This window comes from Dipodomys merriami, unplaced genomic scaffold (genome assembly GCF_024711535.1).
Source record: "Dipodomys merriami isolate MVZ:Mamm:240054 unplaced genomic scaffold, mDipMer1.0.p SCAF_4, whole genome shotgun sequence".
Classification (NCBI taxonomy): Eukaryota; Metazoa; Chordata; class Mammalia; order Rodentia; family Heteromyidae; genus Dipodomys; species Dipodomys merriami.
The window spans coordinates 6,989,059-7,003,145 of record NW_027205603.1 but is presented as its reverse complement, the minus strand read 5'-3'; the positions used below and the strand labels follow the sequence as shown (position 1 = coordinate 7,003,145).

The 14,087-nt window shown below is 40.9% G+C and overlaps 1 protein-coding gene across 1 annotated transcript in view; it reads left to right on the top strand.

Moving 5' to 3' along the window:
* Cubn (cubilin) overlaps positions 1 to 14,087 on the top strand; it is a 230,570-nt gene that overhangs the window by 126,700 nt on the left and 89,783 nt on the right. The window contains exons 32-34 of the mRNA XM_069990436.1: positions 10,173 to 10,332; positions 11,292 to 11,405; positions 13,731 to 13,841. Of these exons, the coding sequence (XP_069846537.1) occupies positions 10,173 to 10,332; positions 11,292 to 11,405; positions 13,731 to 13,841 (385 nt within the window). The remainder of the gene's footprint in view (positions 1 to 10,172; positions 10,333 to 11,291; positions 11,406 to 13,730; positions 13,842 to 14,087) is intronic.

The following is a 14,087-nucleotide window of genomic DNA, read 5'->3' as shown; positions in this document are numbered from 1 at the left end:
GGAAAATAAAATCAGGAATTCTTTGGAGCCAGTTTAATGACTCCAGTTATGAATTCAGGAAAGGGTTAAGAATTCAATATGGGGTAGAAAAGGTCATTGCTTAGGAGTCAAGAAGGTTGAGTTCCACTCAGCCATTTGTTCAATCTCTGTAGAAGAAACCAGTGCAAGTTTCTAAGTGGAACTTTAAGGACTGCCTCCATTTCCTGTCATATAACCCACAGCAGTAGTCTTTTTGCCTAGATGCATGCACTCCTAACAGAGGCATTGCTGGAGAATACATAAATAAACTTTCAGTCTCAACTCCTGCCAGGGTCTGCTTTTTAGTAAAAAGTTACGATGACATCTCCAGGAATGTCCTGTCACCAGCTCATGCTCTGGCACTACTGATAACAGATCTGGAGATTTTGAGCTACACAAGAACAGTTAACATCCCAGAGACATATATTCTAGGATTTCATGCTGCTGTAATGAAAAAGGAGAAAAATAGAGAGTTTTTTTTTTTTTCTCTTTTAACTCCAATTAAAATGGTGATGGTATTGTGAAAAGTCAATCAGAAAGCTGGACTTGGAGTCAGGATTCAACCAATTTGGCTAAATGATTGCCCGGTCTGCTCAGTCCTTTCCCAGTGTCTCGTGCTCATTAACCTTGGGCTTTAGGAGTTCTATCAGGAATATTTCTTCCTACAGGCGGCAGTGGGACCCACTGTCTGCTGATGGCACCAGAAAGAGGCTGGGATCTGTTTCCCTTCACGAAGTCTGAGGATTAAAGTGACCTCCATCTGGAAGCTTAACGGCTTAATTAGTCTCTCTTCTGAGTCTTAGATTTACGGTGCTCTGTGAGCTCTTATTGATCTGAGAAAGGCTGGTTGTAGTTCATCAGCGTGAGAGAGGGGAAAGCCAAGGGCCCCTAGAGACTTCCAGAGTCCTCTTTGCTCAGCCCAAAGGAATGTCTGCCTTGTGAGAATCACTGGGGGGACAGATAAAAGCCAGCAGACCACAGTCCCCACGCAATCTCTCATTTGGAGGAAATAGGCACTGAGCCAGAAGAGCTGAGCAGGAGGGAGGCCCAGGAAGGCAAATGATTAGTAACTATTTTCTTTCTGAAGCCTTTTGTGTTTATCTGGGAGAAAGAAAGCAAAGTGTCTGATTTGTACTTTTAAAAAGAAAATACAGGTCCCCATGTTCTCTTCAAGGGAGCAGTGTGTATCCTTCACTATTATCTGATAGAAAAGCAGGGTGGAGCAGGGCAAGCCCTTGTAACACAATATCTATATTTTGGTTTATTCTTTTGAAGACACCTCCCATGACATGTTTTCTTTTAAAACACCGATTATATTCCAGCAGAGAAAGAAAATAAAAAGACACAAGAAGAATGGAACTCCATGTTTCACAGAGACAATAGAAAGAATCTTTCTTTAAATATGTAGTTTTACAAATGAATCCTTGACAGAATTTCCCATTTATCCCTCTCAGTCTCTGGCTCTGTCTCTGCCTCCTCTTCCTCTTTCTTCTCCTCCTCCTCCTTCTCCTTCTTCGTCTTCTCCTTTATACTTCATGACAGAAAATTCAATTTCCAGTAAGTGATTTGAGGTTAATCTCTTTAAAATGTTTGTTTTGGAATTTGCTGTTGATAACTCGGCTTCGCCACTTTGTGTCCCAGTGCCAAATTAATCTCCAGTAGCCAAAGCACAGAAAGAGTTGAACTGAAGGCCCAGCTCTCATTCTATGGGCAAACGTGTGTTGCTTTGTTTTTTGTTTTGTTTGTTTTTTTAAATAATACTTCAGTTCAGGAATCTTTAAGTCCCTACTTGCAATAACTGCACATTAGAGTTCATTGTCTGGTATTTTCTATGATAAAACTGAGTGAAGTAATGCAGAATACAGGACCAGGAAATGAGATGGGACCTTGTGGACTAAATGTGGTACTTAATTTCAGAGCATTGTACCTGGAAAATATCAGTGACTGAGGAAACCCATGCTTCCTCTCTCCCATCCTCAAGAAAAGCTGGTATGATGAGTAATATTTTCATTTCCTTCCTCCCTTACATTATGACTTTAACAGCTTTGATAATTTCCTGAGGGATTCCCCTCCCTGCCATTTAATATTTCCTCCATCTTGGAGGAGATGTTCAACTCAAACATGGGAATTTTATGAGCAGCCACACTACCATATGTAACACATAAAAATGTTGCACCAAGTCTCTGTCCTCAAAATCAATTTTGCACCTTGATGTGAATTAGCCCTTTTGTACCCTGCACATTTAATCCTTGGACACATTTCCCCCTCACTTTGATAATCTTTAAGGCAGCTAAAAGCTGGAAACCTAAGCTGCCAAGGGTAAATGAAAATGAAATAAAAAGTACAGAGCAGGTTGAATGCCAAATCAGGGCAGGGTGAAGGCCAGAAAAAGGCTGTGCAAGCAAGACTCAAGAATTATAATTAAACTAGAGAAAGATAAGGCATGCCTTTATAACTGGATCGAAGAACAGAAGAAAGTGTAGGAGTCAGGGCTATAAACTTGGAGCTTATGTATAGGCCTACACACTGAGCTTTCTTAAATTAACCATGCTGGGAATTCCATGCATACTGCATGGAATGGAGTGAGCCACAAATGCCAGCCATCTACAATCCACAGGCACCCAAAGGAAGATACCTCTGAGATACCACTGACAGTGCTTTGCTGCAGTTCTAGGGATGTGTTGAGAGGCTCCAATTCTGTTTTCAGAGCTCCCACAACTATTCTTACAGAGAACACGGACATCTCCCAGAGCTTCTTAGAGCCCTGGTCTCTTGGTAATCTAGCTGTACAAATGAAACTTGATTCTACCTTTTCTCTCACCTTCATGACAATCAGTGAAATGTCAGAAAGACAGAATGTGCTTTGCCCTAATAAGTGTGGGACTGAGGTTTTCAAAGCCTCACTTTGCCAAGTACAAATGGAGCTGCCAGAACAGCGAAGCATGAAGGAAATGTATTTAAAGTACTTAGCAATGTGTGACACTCATAAATATTCACTGCCATTCCTATTTTTGCTGATACCCCTGCTTCTATTACCAGAAATATTCTGCTAAAGAATATTCTGTTTTGTGCTTCAAACTGGTAAACCTTAGATTCACTGAACTGCAGCAAGAATCTGCCATTCATCTCATACTACCCTCTATTCATAAACCCTCCATTGATGAATTTCATATTTCAAAAATATGAAATACATACTTTTGCATACTGTTCAACAGATCATCTTACAAAATTGTATCGCTCTATAAATATATTATTTTGATACTTTCCAAAAGACTCACAAATAATTTATGAATCAGGCAGAGCTTGGTGGACAGCTTGGGGAGAAATTAGGAGAACCTACCTGAAAAAAAAACTAAGCTAAAAGGGAGGAGTATAGCTCAGGTGGGAGACCTTGAGTTCAAACCCCAGGACCACCTAAAAACACAAAAGTAAAAAATAAATCCTTAAAAAGGAAAAAAGTAATAATGCAGAAAAACAAAACTAAAAACATATTGACAGACATCTCCAGTGTCTTTTTATGTAGAGCTCAGCTGTGTCCCTGTGATGCAGTATTTTGTTCTATGTGTTTTGCTTTGTGCTAAAATATTCCTCCATCCTCTAGTTTAAAGCAATTGTAGTCCCCACATAAAGCTGACTTGTTTTCTTCCTGAGAACGATGAAGACAAGAAAAGATGAGATGAAGCCGAAATATTTCCCCACCTTCCGCCCTCTAGCAAGCTGAAGGAATATACTGTCATTTCTAGAAATAAAAATACAGGTGTTCCTATGGAAGTTAGCATCCATTTTCCTCTGCATTCCTGCGATTTGGGTTAAGTGGGATGACTGACATCTCCATCAGTTGATCACAAGCCAGCCAGTTCATCACAGTCTGGTCTGGATCATAGCAGAGAGGAGGCTGTGGGCAAGAGCGGGTCTGACATCCACCTTAGTCACGTGCTCCTCAGCTCTCCAGGGAAGCCATCAGTGACTGCTTATCTTCACACATTTTTTTGAAATGTCCAGTGCGATGCAGCTTTCCTTTTGCGTTTGCTTTTACATGGAAGAAAGAGGACATGGCATGGTGGACATTGATAGGAGACTGAATTGAGATGGGAAAGAATGACCCAGGCAATATCCAGAGGCTAAGATCCACAGAGAAAAGAGTTAAAATCCAGACTCTAAGATCCCTAGAAAGAAGGGAGTCAGGGGTGAAGATGCCAAGGGATATGCTAGAGAAAATTGCCAGAGAACACTGAGCCCCTGGGCTGGGGAACTTAGGGGAAAGATCTAAAATGGACTGTCAGCTGGGTTTGTACTTGTGGAATTTACTGAGACAAGAGTTGTAGATACAAGAGGAAGGAGGGGTCAGGGAACAAGGAGATGAATTTATCTTGGGAGGCTGATTTTTAAAGGCTGTGAAGCTCTTAGTTGACATCTGGTATACAGCTGGTGATATTATCTTGAAGCTTAGGAGAGAGGGCTGGGGTACGGTTATAGATATGAGTCAACTAACAAATGTTTTGGAGATCTTTTAACAGAAGCCATATCCATTAACTTTGATATATTCCTTTGGGGCAGTGTGAATAGATAAAATGGAATTAGTGTATACAAGGCTGGGACTCAGGTCCTGTAGTCTTGTGATTAGTATAATTTTCATGTCTGTGGATCACGTACGTGTCTGAATGGCTAATTGAATAACTTTAATATAGATTTTATGTAAAAGTTTTAACATGCTCCTCAAATTAAATTCATGAAAATAAAAAAACAAAGAATAAGAAATTGCTGCCATCATTAGTATTACAATATGGTTACAACTGCTAAAATTTTGATTTCTGTTTATCCCTAGCCCAAATATGTGCATACTCTTACAAACAGACCTGAAAAGTTTTTATTAGATAACACGGCGGTTGATTTTGTATTCTGCCATGTTCTTACCTTAATACTGTTGTAAAGAATACGTTTATATGTGAATCTTAAGCTATATTTTTTTATGTAGGCTATCCTTTCTTTGAACTGAAAACCCTAAAATAGTCTAAGTATGCAGAAATCTTAAACTCTATAGTGCATATAAACTTAGAATGTACAAATACATTTTGACACCAGACCTTCCAAATATTAACATTTTTTTTCCACACTTGCTTCAAGTCCTCTCACCACAAAGAAATGAAGTATTAAAGACACAGCTGTTCCCATCTTCTGTCCCAGACAAATCTACTAATGACAAATGTGGTTTCTGGTTTCCATGACTATTTTTATATTTTTATTACATGTATTTGTATACATCCATCTGCTATAAAATATTATTTAGCACATTTTAAATGTGTTTATAAATAATGTCACACAATATATATCCTTCAACTTACTTTTCTCACTCAGTATTGTTTTAAACATTTTTCTACATCACTATGTGTCTGGATCTAACACCTTTTGTTGTGACTGTATGACATTCCATTTTATTTATGTGCCATAAGTCACCAGCCTGCTGTTCATGAATATTTAGTTTACTTTCATTACTTTGCAATAGCAACATGGTGTTGTGAAGACTCTTGTAGATATTTCTGAATGGGACAGTAGAAGACTTTCTCTGGTGTCAAAACTTAGAAGTGGATTATTAATACATATTTGTCATAGTCCATTTAAAAATATGTATATGAGAATTTCTGAGATGTGATAAACACTTTCCTGCATACTCAGAATCAGAATTTCCATAGAACTTTGAATTCATTGCCTTATTCGATCTTTAAAGTAACATGGTGAGATAGTGAGAAAGAATAAGGTACTCTTGTTTTTATAGGATAGAATGGATATCAAGAAGCTTCTAAAATGTTTTGGCAAGATCAGCCCAACACCTTCTGTCGATCCTGGGCTCAGGCCTCTATTTCCCGACTAATATATTTATGTCTCCTGGGGGCTCTGACCCCAGGATCAGGGTAGTTGTCACCTTATCTCAGTCAGATGGGAAACATCTGTTGCTTGCACTCTGTGGGAGCCTGCCGGCTCAGGCTGAGCAGAACGAAAGGAGATGAGCTCAGCATGGAGGTCAGTGTCCATTTGGATGTCATTTTTTTGAGTATTTATGAAACTTGTGGAATAGGGCAGATGTGAAGGAAGGAGCTTGCAGATGAACACTGAGATTTTTTGTTTTTAATCCCCTCTACTTACTATGTTCTCTACATTTGTGTTCCTTCAAAAATTTATGTTAAAAATCCTCCCTGGAAAGGGATTGGCATGAGGAGGTTGGTCTTTTGGAAGGTGATCAGATCAGGAAGGTGGACTCCTCGTCTCTGGAATTAGTGTCCTTCTAGAAGCTGTACCATGATCGGAGGCATGGCTCAGATGGTAGAACACCCACCAATGAGCGAAAGCATCAGATACCAAGTTCAAGTCCCGGACTTGGAGAAAAAAAATTAATAAATAAATCTGTACCGGGGAACTTCCTTGCTCTTCGAAGGTCCCTTTGAAGATCAAAGCAGCAGGGTGTCACGCTTTAATGTCCTTGCGACACACTGATCTTGTCTGTGCATTGATCTTCTGCTTCCAAAGTTGTGTGAAATGATTATTTGTTGTTTCTACGCCCCACAGCCAATGGTATTGTTACTACGGAATGCTCAGACTAATGCACATTGTGGGCTTGACTGAATAGCTTGTCATCCCAAACTCTACCTGATCCATAAAAGGATTTTTAGCATTTCCTGAACTATTTATCATGGCCTTCCTTTCCCAAAGAAATCAATAAGAAACAAGGAAATTCAGAAAGAAACAGACAAGAGAGAACAATGACTTCCTCTCCTTGAGTCTGAAGGCATAGTGTCACCATCTTCTAGACAATACATACGCTTAAAGCATGCTTTTATTGAGAGGGAACCGCTCAGCAGTGTGTCAATGGGAAAGCAAAAGTATCCTGTTATTATTTCCTTATTTTTAAAAGTATCTCTCTGGACCCTGTCCCTGCCCTCTCCCTTCGCTACTCCCCATCCACCCAAGTAAAGAACTGTAAATGTCATCAGGAGTGAATGCTGTTTTCTTAATGGATGGGTTTCCTCCACATGTCACTTAGCATGTGACAAGGCTGACAGGTGTTAACCTTAGCAATGGTTGACATTTCCCCAAATCTCCTCCAGGAATTGAGGCCTCAAGTACGAAACTTCACAAACTTTTGGTTTAGTTCACACTTCTGGTTAGAGTGCAGGATGTTGGAGGGTTGAATGGAGAGCGAACGTCAGGCATACAGGATATGCTGGGCCTCTGCATGAGCCTGGGGTCCCCTGGTCTCATTTCCAGCCTCTGTCACTTCCCCAGGGCAGGGGAAAGGTATTTGGACCTGTGAAGGTGGGGTTAGCCATGCCTTGTTTTTGACCCCTTCCAGTCCCCTCTTAGACCCAGAAATCGTGTCCAGAGGGCAGCTGCAGATGAATGAAGAACATCTCACCTACTAAATGATTTTGTCACTCAGGGTTTTCCTCTCTACCCTAGTTCTCCATTCCATGTGAGTCTTTTATTTGATAAACTTAAGTTGTTTTTTGTTTGTTTGTTTTATTGTTGGTGGTGGTCATGAGTCTTGAACTCAGGGACTAGGAGCTATCCTGGATCTTTTCTTTTTTTTTTTTTTTTTTGGGTCCGGTTGTGGGGCCTGGGCGCTGTCCCTCAGCTCTTCAGCTCAAGGCTAGCGCTCTACCACTTGAGCCACAGCGCCACTTCCGGCTTTTTTCCTATGTGGTGCTGAGGAATCGAACCCAGGGCCTCATGCACTACAAAGCAAGCGCTCTACCACTGAGCCACCTTCCCAGCCCCGATCCTGTATCTTTTCTGCTCAAGGCTAGCTCTCTACATTTTGAGACACAGTGCCACATCCTGTTTTCTGATGGTTAGAGATTAGAGTCTCTTGGAACTTTCCTACCAGGGGTGGTTTGATCCTGGATCCTCAGATCTCAGCCTACTGATTAGCTAGGATTACAGGTGTGAGCCACTAGCACCTGGCTGAGTTTTTGCATTTTGAATGTGTGTGCTGGTCTCTTGGGATATTATAGAACTCCCATTGCTTTCTCTAGAGGATGGTTAACTTTCCTGAAGAGATTAGACCACATGTGACCAGATTTGTCACTAATTTTTATTTTACGAGATGCTGTGGTTGGGAACCCCAAGGATAGTGTCTGCTTTCCCTTTTGTGAATTGGGCATCTAACTTATTTATTTCATTCATTCCTTCAAGAAATGAGTAAGCTGAGATGCGCAGAGTCTCCTTTTTTTAATTTGTATATGAGTATATTAAGTATATTGTATATTAAGTAACAGGTGAGGAAAAGTCAATTTCTAAGTCTAAAAGCTCTTGGCAGTAGACCTATATAAGAATAACATAGGGAACACGGATACATTATATATGTGCACAATGGTAATACAATTTGGGAGTTCTGCCTTTGAGGCTAACTAGGGGTAATGAGCAGTACTCACAGAGCTTTTGTGACCGCAGAGTTCTCAATAAAGAGGAAGAATTTTCCTTATACTTCCTTGCAATGCCTTCCCTTTTAACTTTGCAAATTAAAACTTTAAATGAGAATATTGACTTGATGTAAAAAACGTTAACAATATTCTCAAATAAGAGAATTGATCATGCACATGCAGTTTTAAACCCTGCCTCATTGAGAGTCTGAGATTTGAAAATCCATGAAATGGCATTTTATTCACAAGAATTCTGAAGAGTGGCAATATGATGTAATGTAGAATTGGGTGAGGGAAGACTGGTTTTTACTAGCTATGCCATCCTGGATATGTTACTAACATTCTTTTTTTTTTTGGTCGGCCGTGGGGCTTGAACTCTGGGCCTGGGCGCTGTCCCTCAGCTCTTCAGCTCAAGGCGAGCGCTCTACCACTTGAGCTACAGTGCCACTTCCAGTTTTCTGGTGGTTTATTGGAGATAGGAGTCTCACGGTCTCTCCTGCCCGGGCTGGCTTTGAACTGTGATCCTCAGATCTCAGCCTCCTGAGTAGCTAGGATTACAGGCGTGAGCCGCCAGCGCCCAGCACTAACGTTCTTTGAGTAAAATAATAAGCAAATAGCTAACACATTAGCCTCATGTTCTAGGTTAAAAAAAATTGCATGAAGCTAGGCACCAGTGGCTCACACTTGTAGTCCTAGCTACTCAGGAGGCTGAGCTCTGGAGAAAGTCAGACCAGATAACAAAGTAGTAGAGACTCTATCTCTAATTACCCAGCAAAAAACAAGACTGAAGGCTTGGCTGAAGTGGTAGAGCACTCTCAGTGAGCAAAGAAGCTCAACAGGTACAAGGCCCTGAATTCAAACCCTAGTTACTAATACAAACTAAACAAGACATAGGGGGAGGCAAATGAGGACGCGTCAGTTTCACCAATCCATACAGAGATGTTAAGAATATATGTTATAAGCCATATTTCATCAGCCACACATAGAGGGTGGTGCAATACATTTTTTTTTTTGGGGGGGGGTCTGGTCGTGGGGCCTGAACTCTGGGCCTGGGCGCTGTCCCTCAGCTCTTCAGCTCAAGGCTAGCGCTCTACTACTTGATCTACAGCGCCACTTTTGGCTTTTTTCTTTTTGCTCATGGGGTGCTGAGGAATCGAACCCAGGGCCTCATGCATGCAAGGCAAGCACTCTACCACTGAGCCACCTTCCCAGACCCTCAATACATTTTTTTAAATGAGAGTTTCCTAAACTAGGCTTATGCCACTCACATCAAGGAAGGAACTTTGTCATTCCTTTTGCTTCTTGACCATGACCTTATGAAGAACAAAAATAAATACTGAATTTCTGATCATGACTGTCCCTTGACATTATTTCTCAACGATTTGTTCTTACATTCTTCTTGCAGCAAACATTTCTAATACCTGTTGTAAGTAGGTAGGGTCCATGACATGGTCGGGGGAGGGAGGAAGACTTGTAAAGTACTTATGAAGACCTGTGAAGATGTACTAGTGTCTGCTCTTGAAATCTCTCTGAGTGACCCTGGCAATGACCACAGATTCAGACATTCACAGGAAACTCTGCAGCAAGATGTGAGATAAAAACCAGTTGCTTCAGATCCACACGAGTGGCTTTCCCTCCTTCATTTTGTTTCTGCTCCTCGTGTGTTGGCTCGGGGAATATGGGCCTTACAAACCTACAGTTGGAGTTCTGAGCCACTTCTCCCGCTTCCCATCTTTGTAGACATACGATGGTGCAACCTCTGCAACCACCCGCCTGGCCAGAGTGTGCGGGAGACAGCAGCCCGCCTCCTCCATCACCTCCTCAGGAAATACCTTGTTTGTCAGATTCCAGTCTGGCACTTCCCGACAGAGCAGGGGCTTCCGCGCTCGATTCAAGCAAGGCAAGTAGTACTCTGTGGGTCTCTGGTATTAAATGTCTTCTTGGTGGTATAATAAGATGAGAGAGGTGCTCAGAAACTCATCCCCGGCTTCCTACTGACCTTGCAAGAGTTTAAATACAACCAGAGACCTGTGACTCGCTTTGTCCCATGTATTGATATGTTTATCTTTGATTTAGATGATGCTGAAGTCTTAGGACCCACTTATCTCTCAGAACTCTGTGTTCTCTTCAGAAGAATACTTGAAACTGTTTTTAACACTAGATACATTATACAAATAGACTTTCATCTATACCTATTGAAGGTTTTGCCACAAAAGGAGATAAACCACAATATGTTACAACACTTGCTTGTAAACCAATCCAGTTAGAGTTCCCGTATTGTGGACTGTCTCCTTTCTGAATCCTCTCCTTGTCCAGTGGAGGAGCCAGAGTAGTTTTGCTTGTTTTTGTTCTTAAGTCACTGCTTCTCTGTTTTCCTTCCAGGCTTTTCCCTTCATTGTCTTTACCACTTGCTCTCTCAAGTCACTTGCAAGCAAAAGCCCTGCACTGATTATACCCGGCAGAGCTTGAGCCTCTCTGATGATGTGTGAGCATGTGCAGTTGTCTCTATAAAGCTCGGTCCACATGAGTATTTATTTTTTTCTGATACAGTGATTATCCCTCTACTCAGAAGTTATGGCTGGACAGAGTAAGTGAGTCAAGGCTAGAGTTTTATTTGAATTCAGAACACTTAATCTCTTGTCCTATGCTACTGCCCGACTTCAAATATTCCTGCAGTAGTTGTGTTGTTGTAAATGTTGTTTCCCGTCTTCTGATGTTTTCTATGCCGCTTCTTTTGCACAAAACTTCCTGGGATGCATTTCATAAATAAGGAGAATTCAGTCCCATTTTCATTCAGCATCAACTGTTTGGTACAGGTGGTAGAAAAGTCTGGCCTGTAACAATTGTTTGTATTTCTAGTATGCGGTGGCTACAGTATCACCGACTCTTCTGGTACTATTTCCTCTCCACTGTACCCCAACAAGTATCCTAATGATGAGAACTGCAGCTGGATACTTCAAGCTCAACCTCCATGTAAGTAGCCAAAGGACGGACCCTGGCCCTCTGGTGTCTGTGAGAAAGGCAGTCCATGACCAACTCCCATCTCCTTAAGCCAGTCTTCCTGTTCTTTTCAAAATCTCAATTCCTCATGTGTAGGAGAACAATGTGTGTTCCAGTAAAAATTTTTCTTTACCGTCTTATCTTCTATTAAGACTTTTTTTATCCTAGCAAAGCATACTTAATAAACTGTCCCTAGCAAATCTATATAACTCTACTGTCTTGACAGGCATGTGAGATTGAAGATAAGGCACACTAATTGATAAATAAATGGTTTTTGACATGTGTGCTCAAGATGCTCGACAGTTGCTGACCAAAAGACAAAAAAATGATAAGAATGACAGAATCTCTCAACTTGCAAATGCAATGCCTGCAGTCTATTGACCTCTAATCAATGTGGAAGCTAATTATAAAACCTGGTCTCGCCTGCCATGTGTTTTTTTTTTTTTTTCTTATTGCTATGGAGCACTCAGGACCAAACAAAAGGAATTGATAACTGACTCTTGCAACAAAAGAATCATCTCAGGAGTGAAATATCCATCCATAAGACAGTTTAAAACCTCTATGTCTTTGTTTCTTTGCAGTAGAACACTTTTAAAACAAAGTTATTTCCTTTTTTCCTATGCTGGCCTTCAAATGGCATATTGTTTCCTTTTGTAATACTCTCAACTACAAGTTTACAGACAAGTTTTATATGAGGAAAGAACACACTCGAACAAGTACGGGACAGAGTTTCCTTCAAGCCTTGCATTCTTTTCTTGTACGGTAAAAAGGACCGTAGAAATGAACTTGAACTTTGTCATTCCTCTATGTTCAATTCCTCTCTTGGGATCAGTTTTAAAAATCCCACAATAGCCCTGCTCCCAGTGCTCAATGTGTTGATTAGATTTCCTCTTTGGAATCCTCAAATCCTGTTTTCTGACCTAGCAGTGGTCTTTATTTTTTTTTTTTTTAAGGTTTTATGTACATTTTATTGGCAGAGAAAATGAGGAGTCAACCCTTATGGATTACAAAAGTAACCCTTGCGCCATTCTGAGTCCTGTTTCATTGTTGAGCCTTGGAGGTTTTCGTTCAGGGAAACTTTATGCTTTCAGACATGCTGTAAAAAAGTTGTGGTTTTTTTTTTTGGGTCCGGTCGTGAGGCCTGAACTCTGGGCCTGGGCGCTGTCCCTCAGCTCTTCAGCTCAAGGCTAGCACTCTACCACTTGAGCCACAGCGCCACTTCTGGCTTTTTTTCTTTTTGTTTATGTGTTGCTGAGGAATCAAACCCAGGGCCTCATGCATGCAAGGCAAGCACTCTACCACTGAGCCACCTTCCCAGCCCTGTAGAAAAGTTCTCTACTGCACTGTATCATCCAATCTATGGCCTATGTGAAAATAGTCAAGTCACTCTGGCTAATTAGGCCCAGTATAAAATAACACACAAAATGAAGACATTTGCTTAAATATTATCTTCACACCTTTCCTGGTGATGTAACAGCGGATAATACCTTCATTGTCATGCCTAAGATGAGGGCAACATGTACTCCTTCTCTAATTGAAGGACCGGGCAGAGGCCTAAGAAACATTCCTCTCAGAAACTCCAGGCTTGTGCTGAACCATTTTGCGCCTAAGGGTTGTTTTCTAAGGAGTGGCCAAGCATTTGGAAGAAAGTGCTCATTGCTCCTAGGTCAGTAACTGGGAAGAGATCCCATTCTGAAGATTAGGGACCTTGAAAGAATAACCAAAGGAAAATAGACTCAGGCTCTTAGTGTTCTGTAGACATTTCAAAGCTTTCCTGAAAACGGAGTGAACCTCTAGGGCACTAGCTCTGGCTGGAAAACAAAGCTGAAGGCCTGGGGATGTTTGTACCAGGCAAAAACAATCTTACTGACAAGTACAAGGAAATAATCTAAATTTAAGGAAACTCTTCCACTGAATGCTTACAACAGGAGCACAGAAATGGCTGATACAAAAAAAAAGTAGAAATGCTGCATGATCCTTATGATGAAATTGCTAAACAGTCTTTTTTTTTTTTTTTTTTTTTAAATACTGGACCAGCATCTCAGAATCTATAGGCATTAAAAAAAAATACAAACTGATTCTTTCACTCTTCAAAGGGAATCCTTTAGCATAGAAGTTGTGCCCCCTCCCCCGACCTTTTTAAAGCTCACTCATCCCCTGGGCAAGTCTACTAACTTCCCTACTTTCCCATTAGAAAGTCCTTCTTTCAAAGTATCACTTGCAAAACCTCTCTCCCTTTGCTTTGTTTGCCTGTGCTTTATGAAATAATCTCCCCTGTGTGTTTTTTTTTCCTTGCAGTTAATCATATTACTCTCTCCTTTATCCATTTTGGACTTGAAAGCAGTTCTAATTGTACACGGGACTTTGTGGAAATTTTAGATGGCAACTCCTTAGATGCGCCCCTCCGAGGTACGCAAACCCCCCCCCCCCCAACTCATTGCCATCTTGCTTGTGTACTATTTCTGTTTCTACATATTTATATGCTGTTCAAGGTTAGAAAGTTTCTGATAAAAGGAACAATTGCATAAACCAAGTAGAGTAATTAGTGAGTAAGAAAGCAGGATTTCATGTGGAGTTCAAGAAACTCAGCTTGTTCCTTTTCTATATGTGTATCTTTTTAAGTATTTTTGAAAATTGCAACTCTCTGAGACAGTC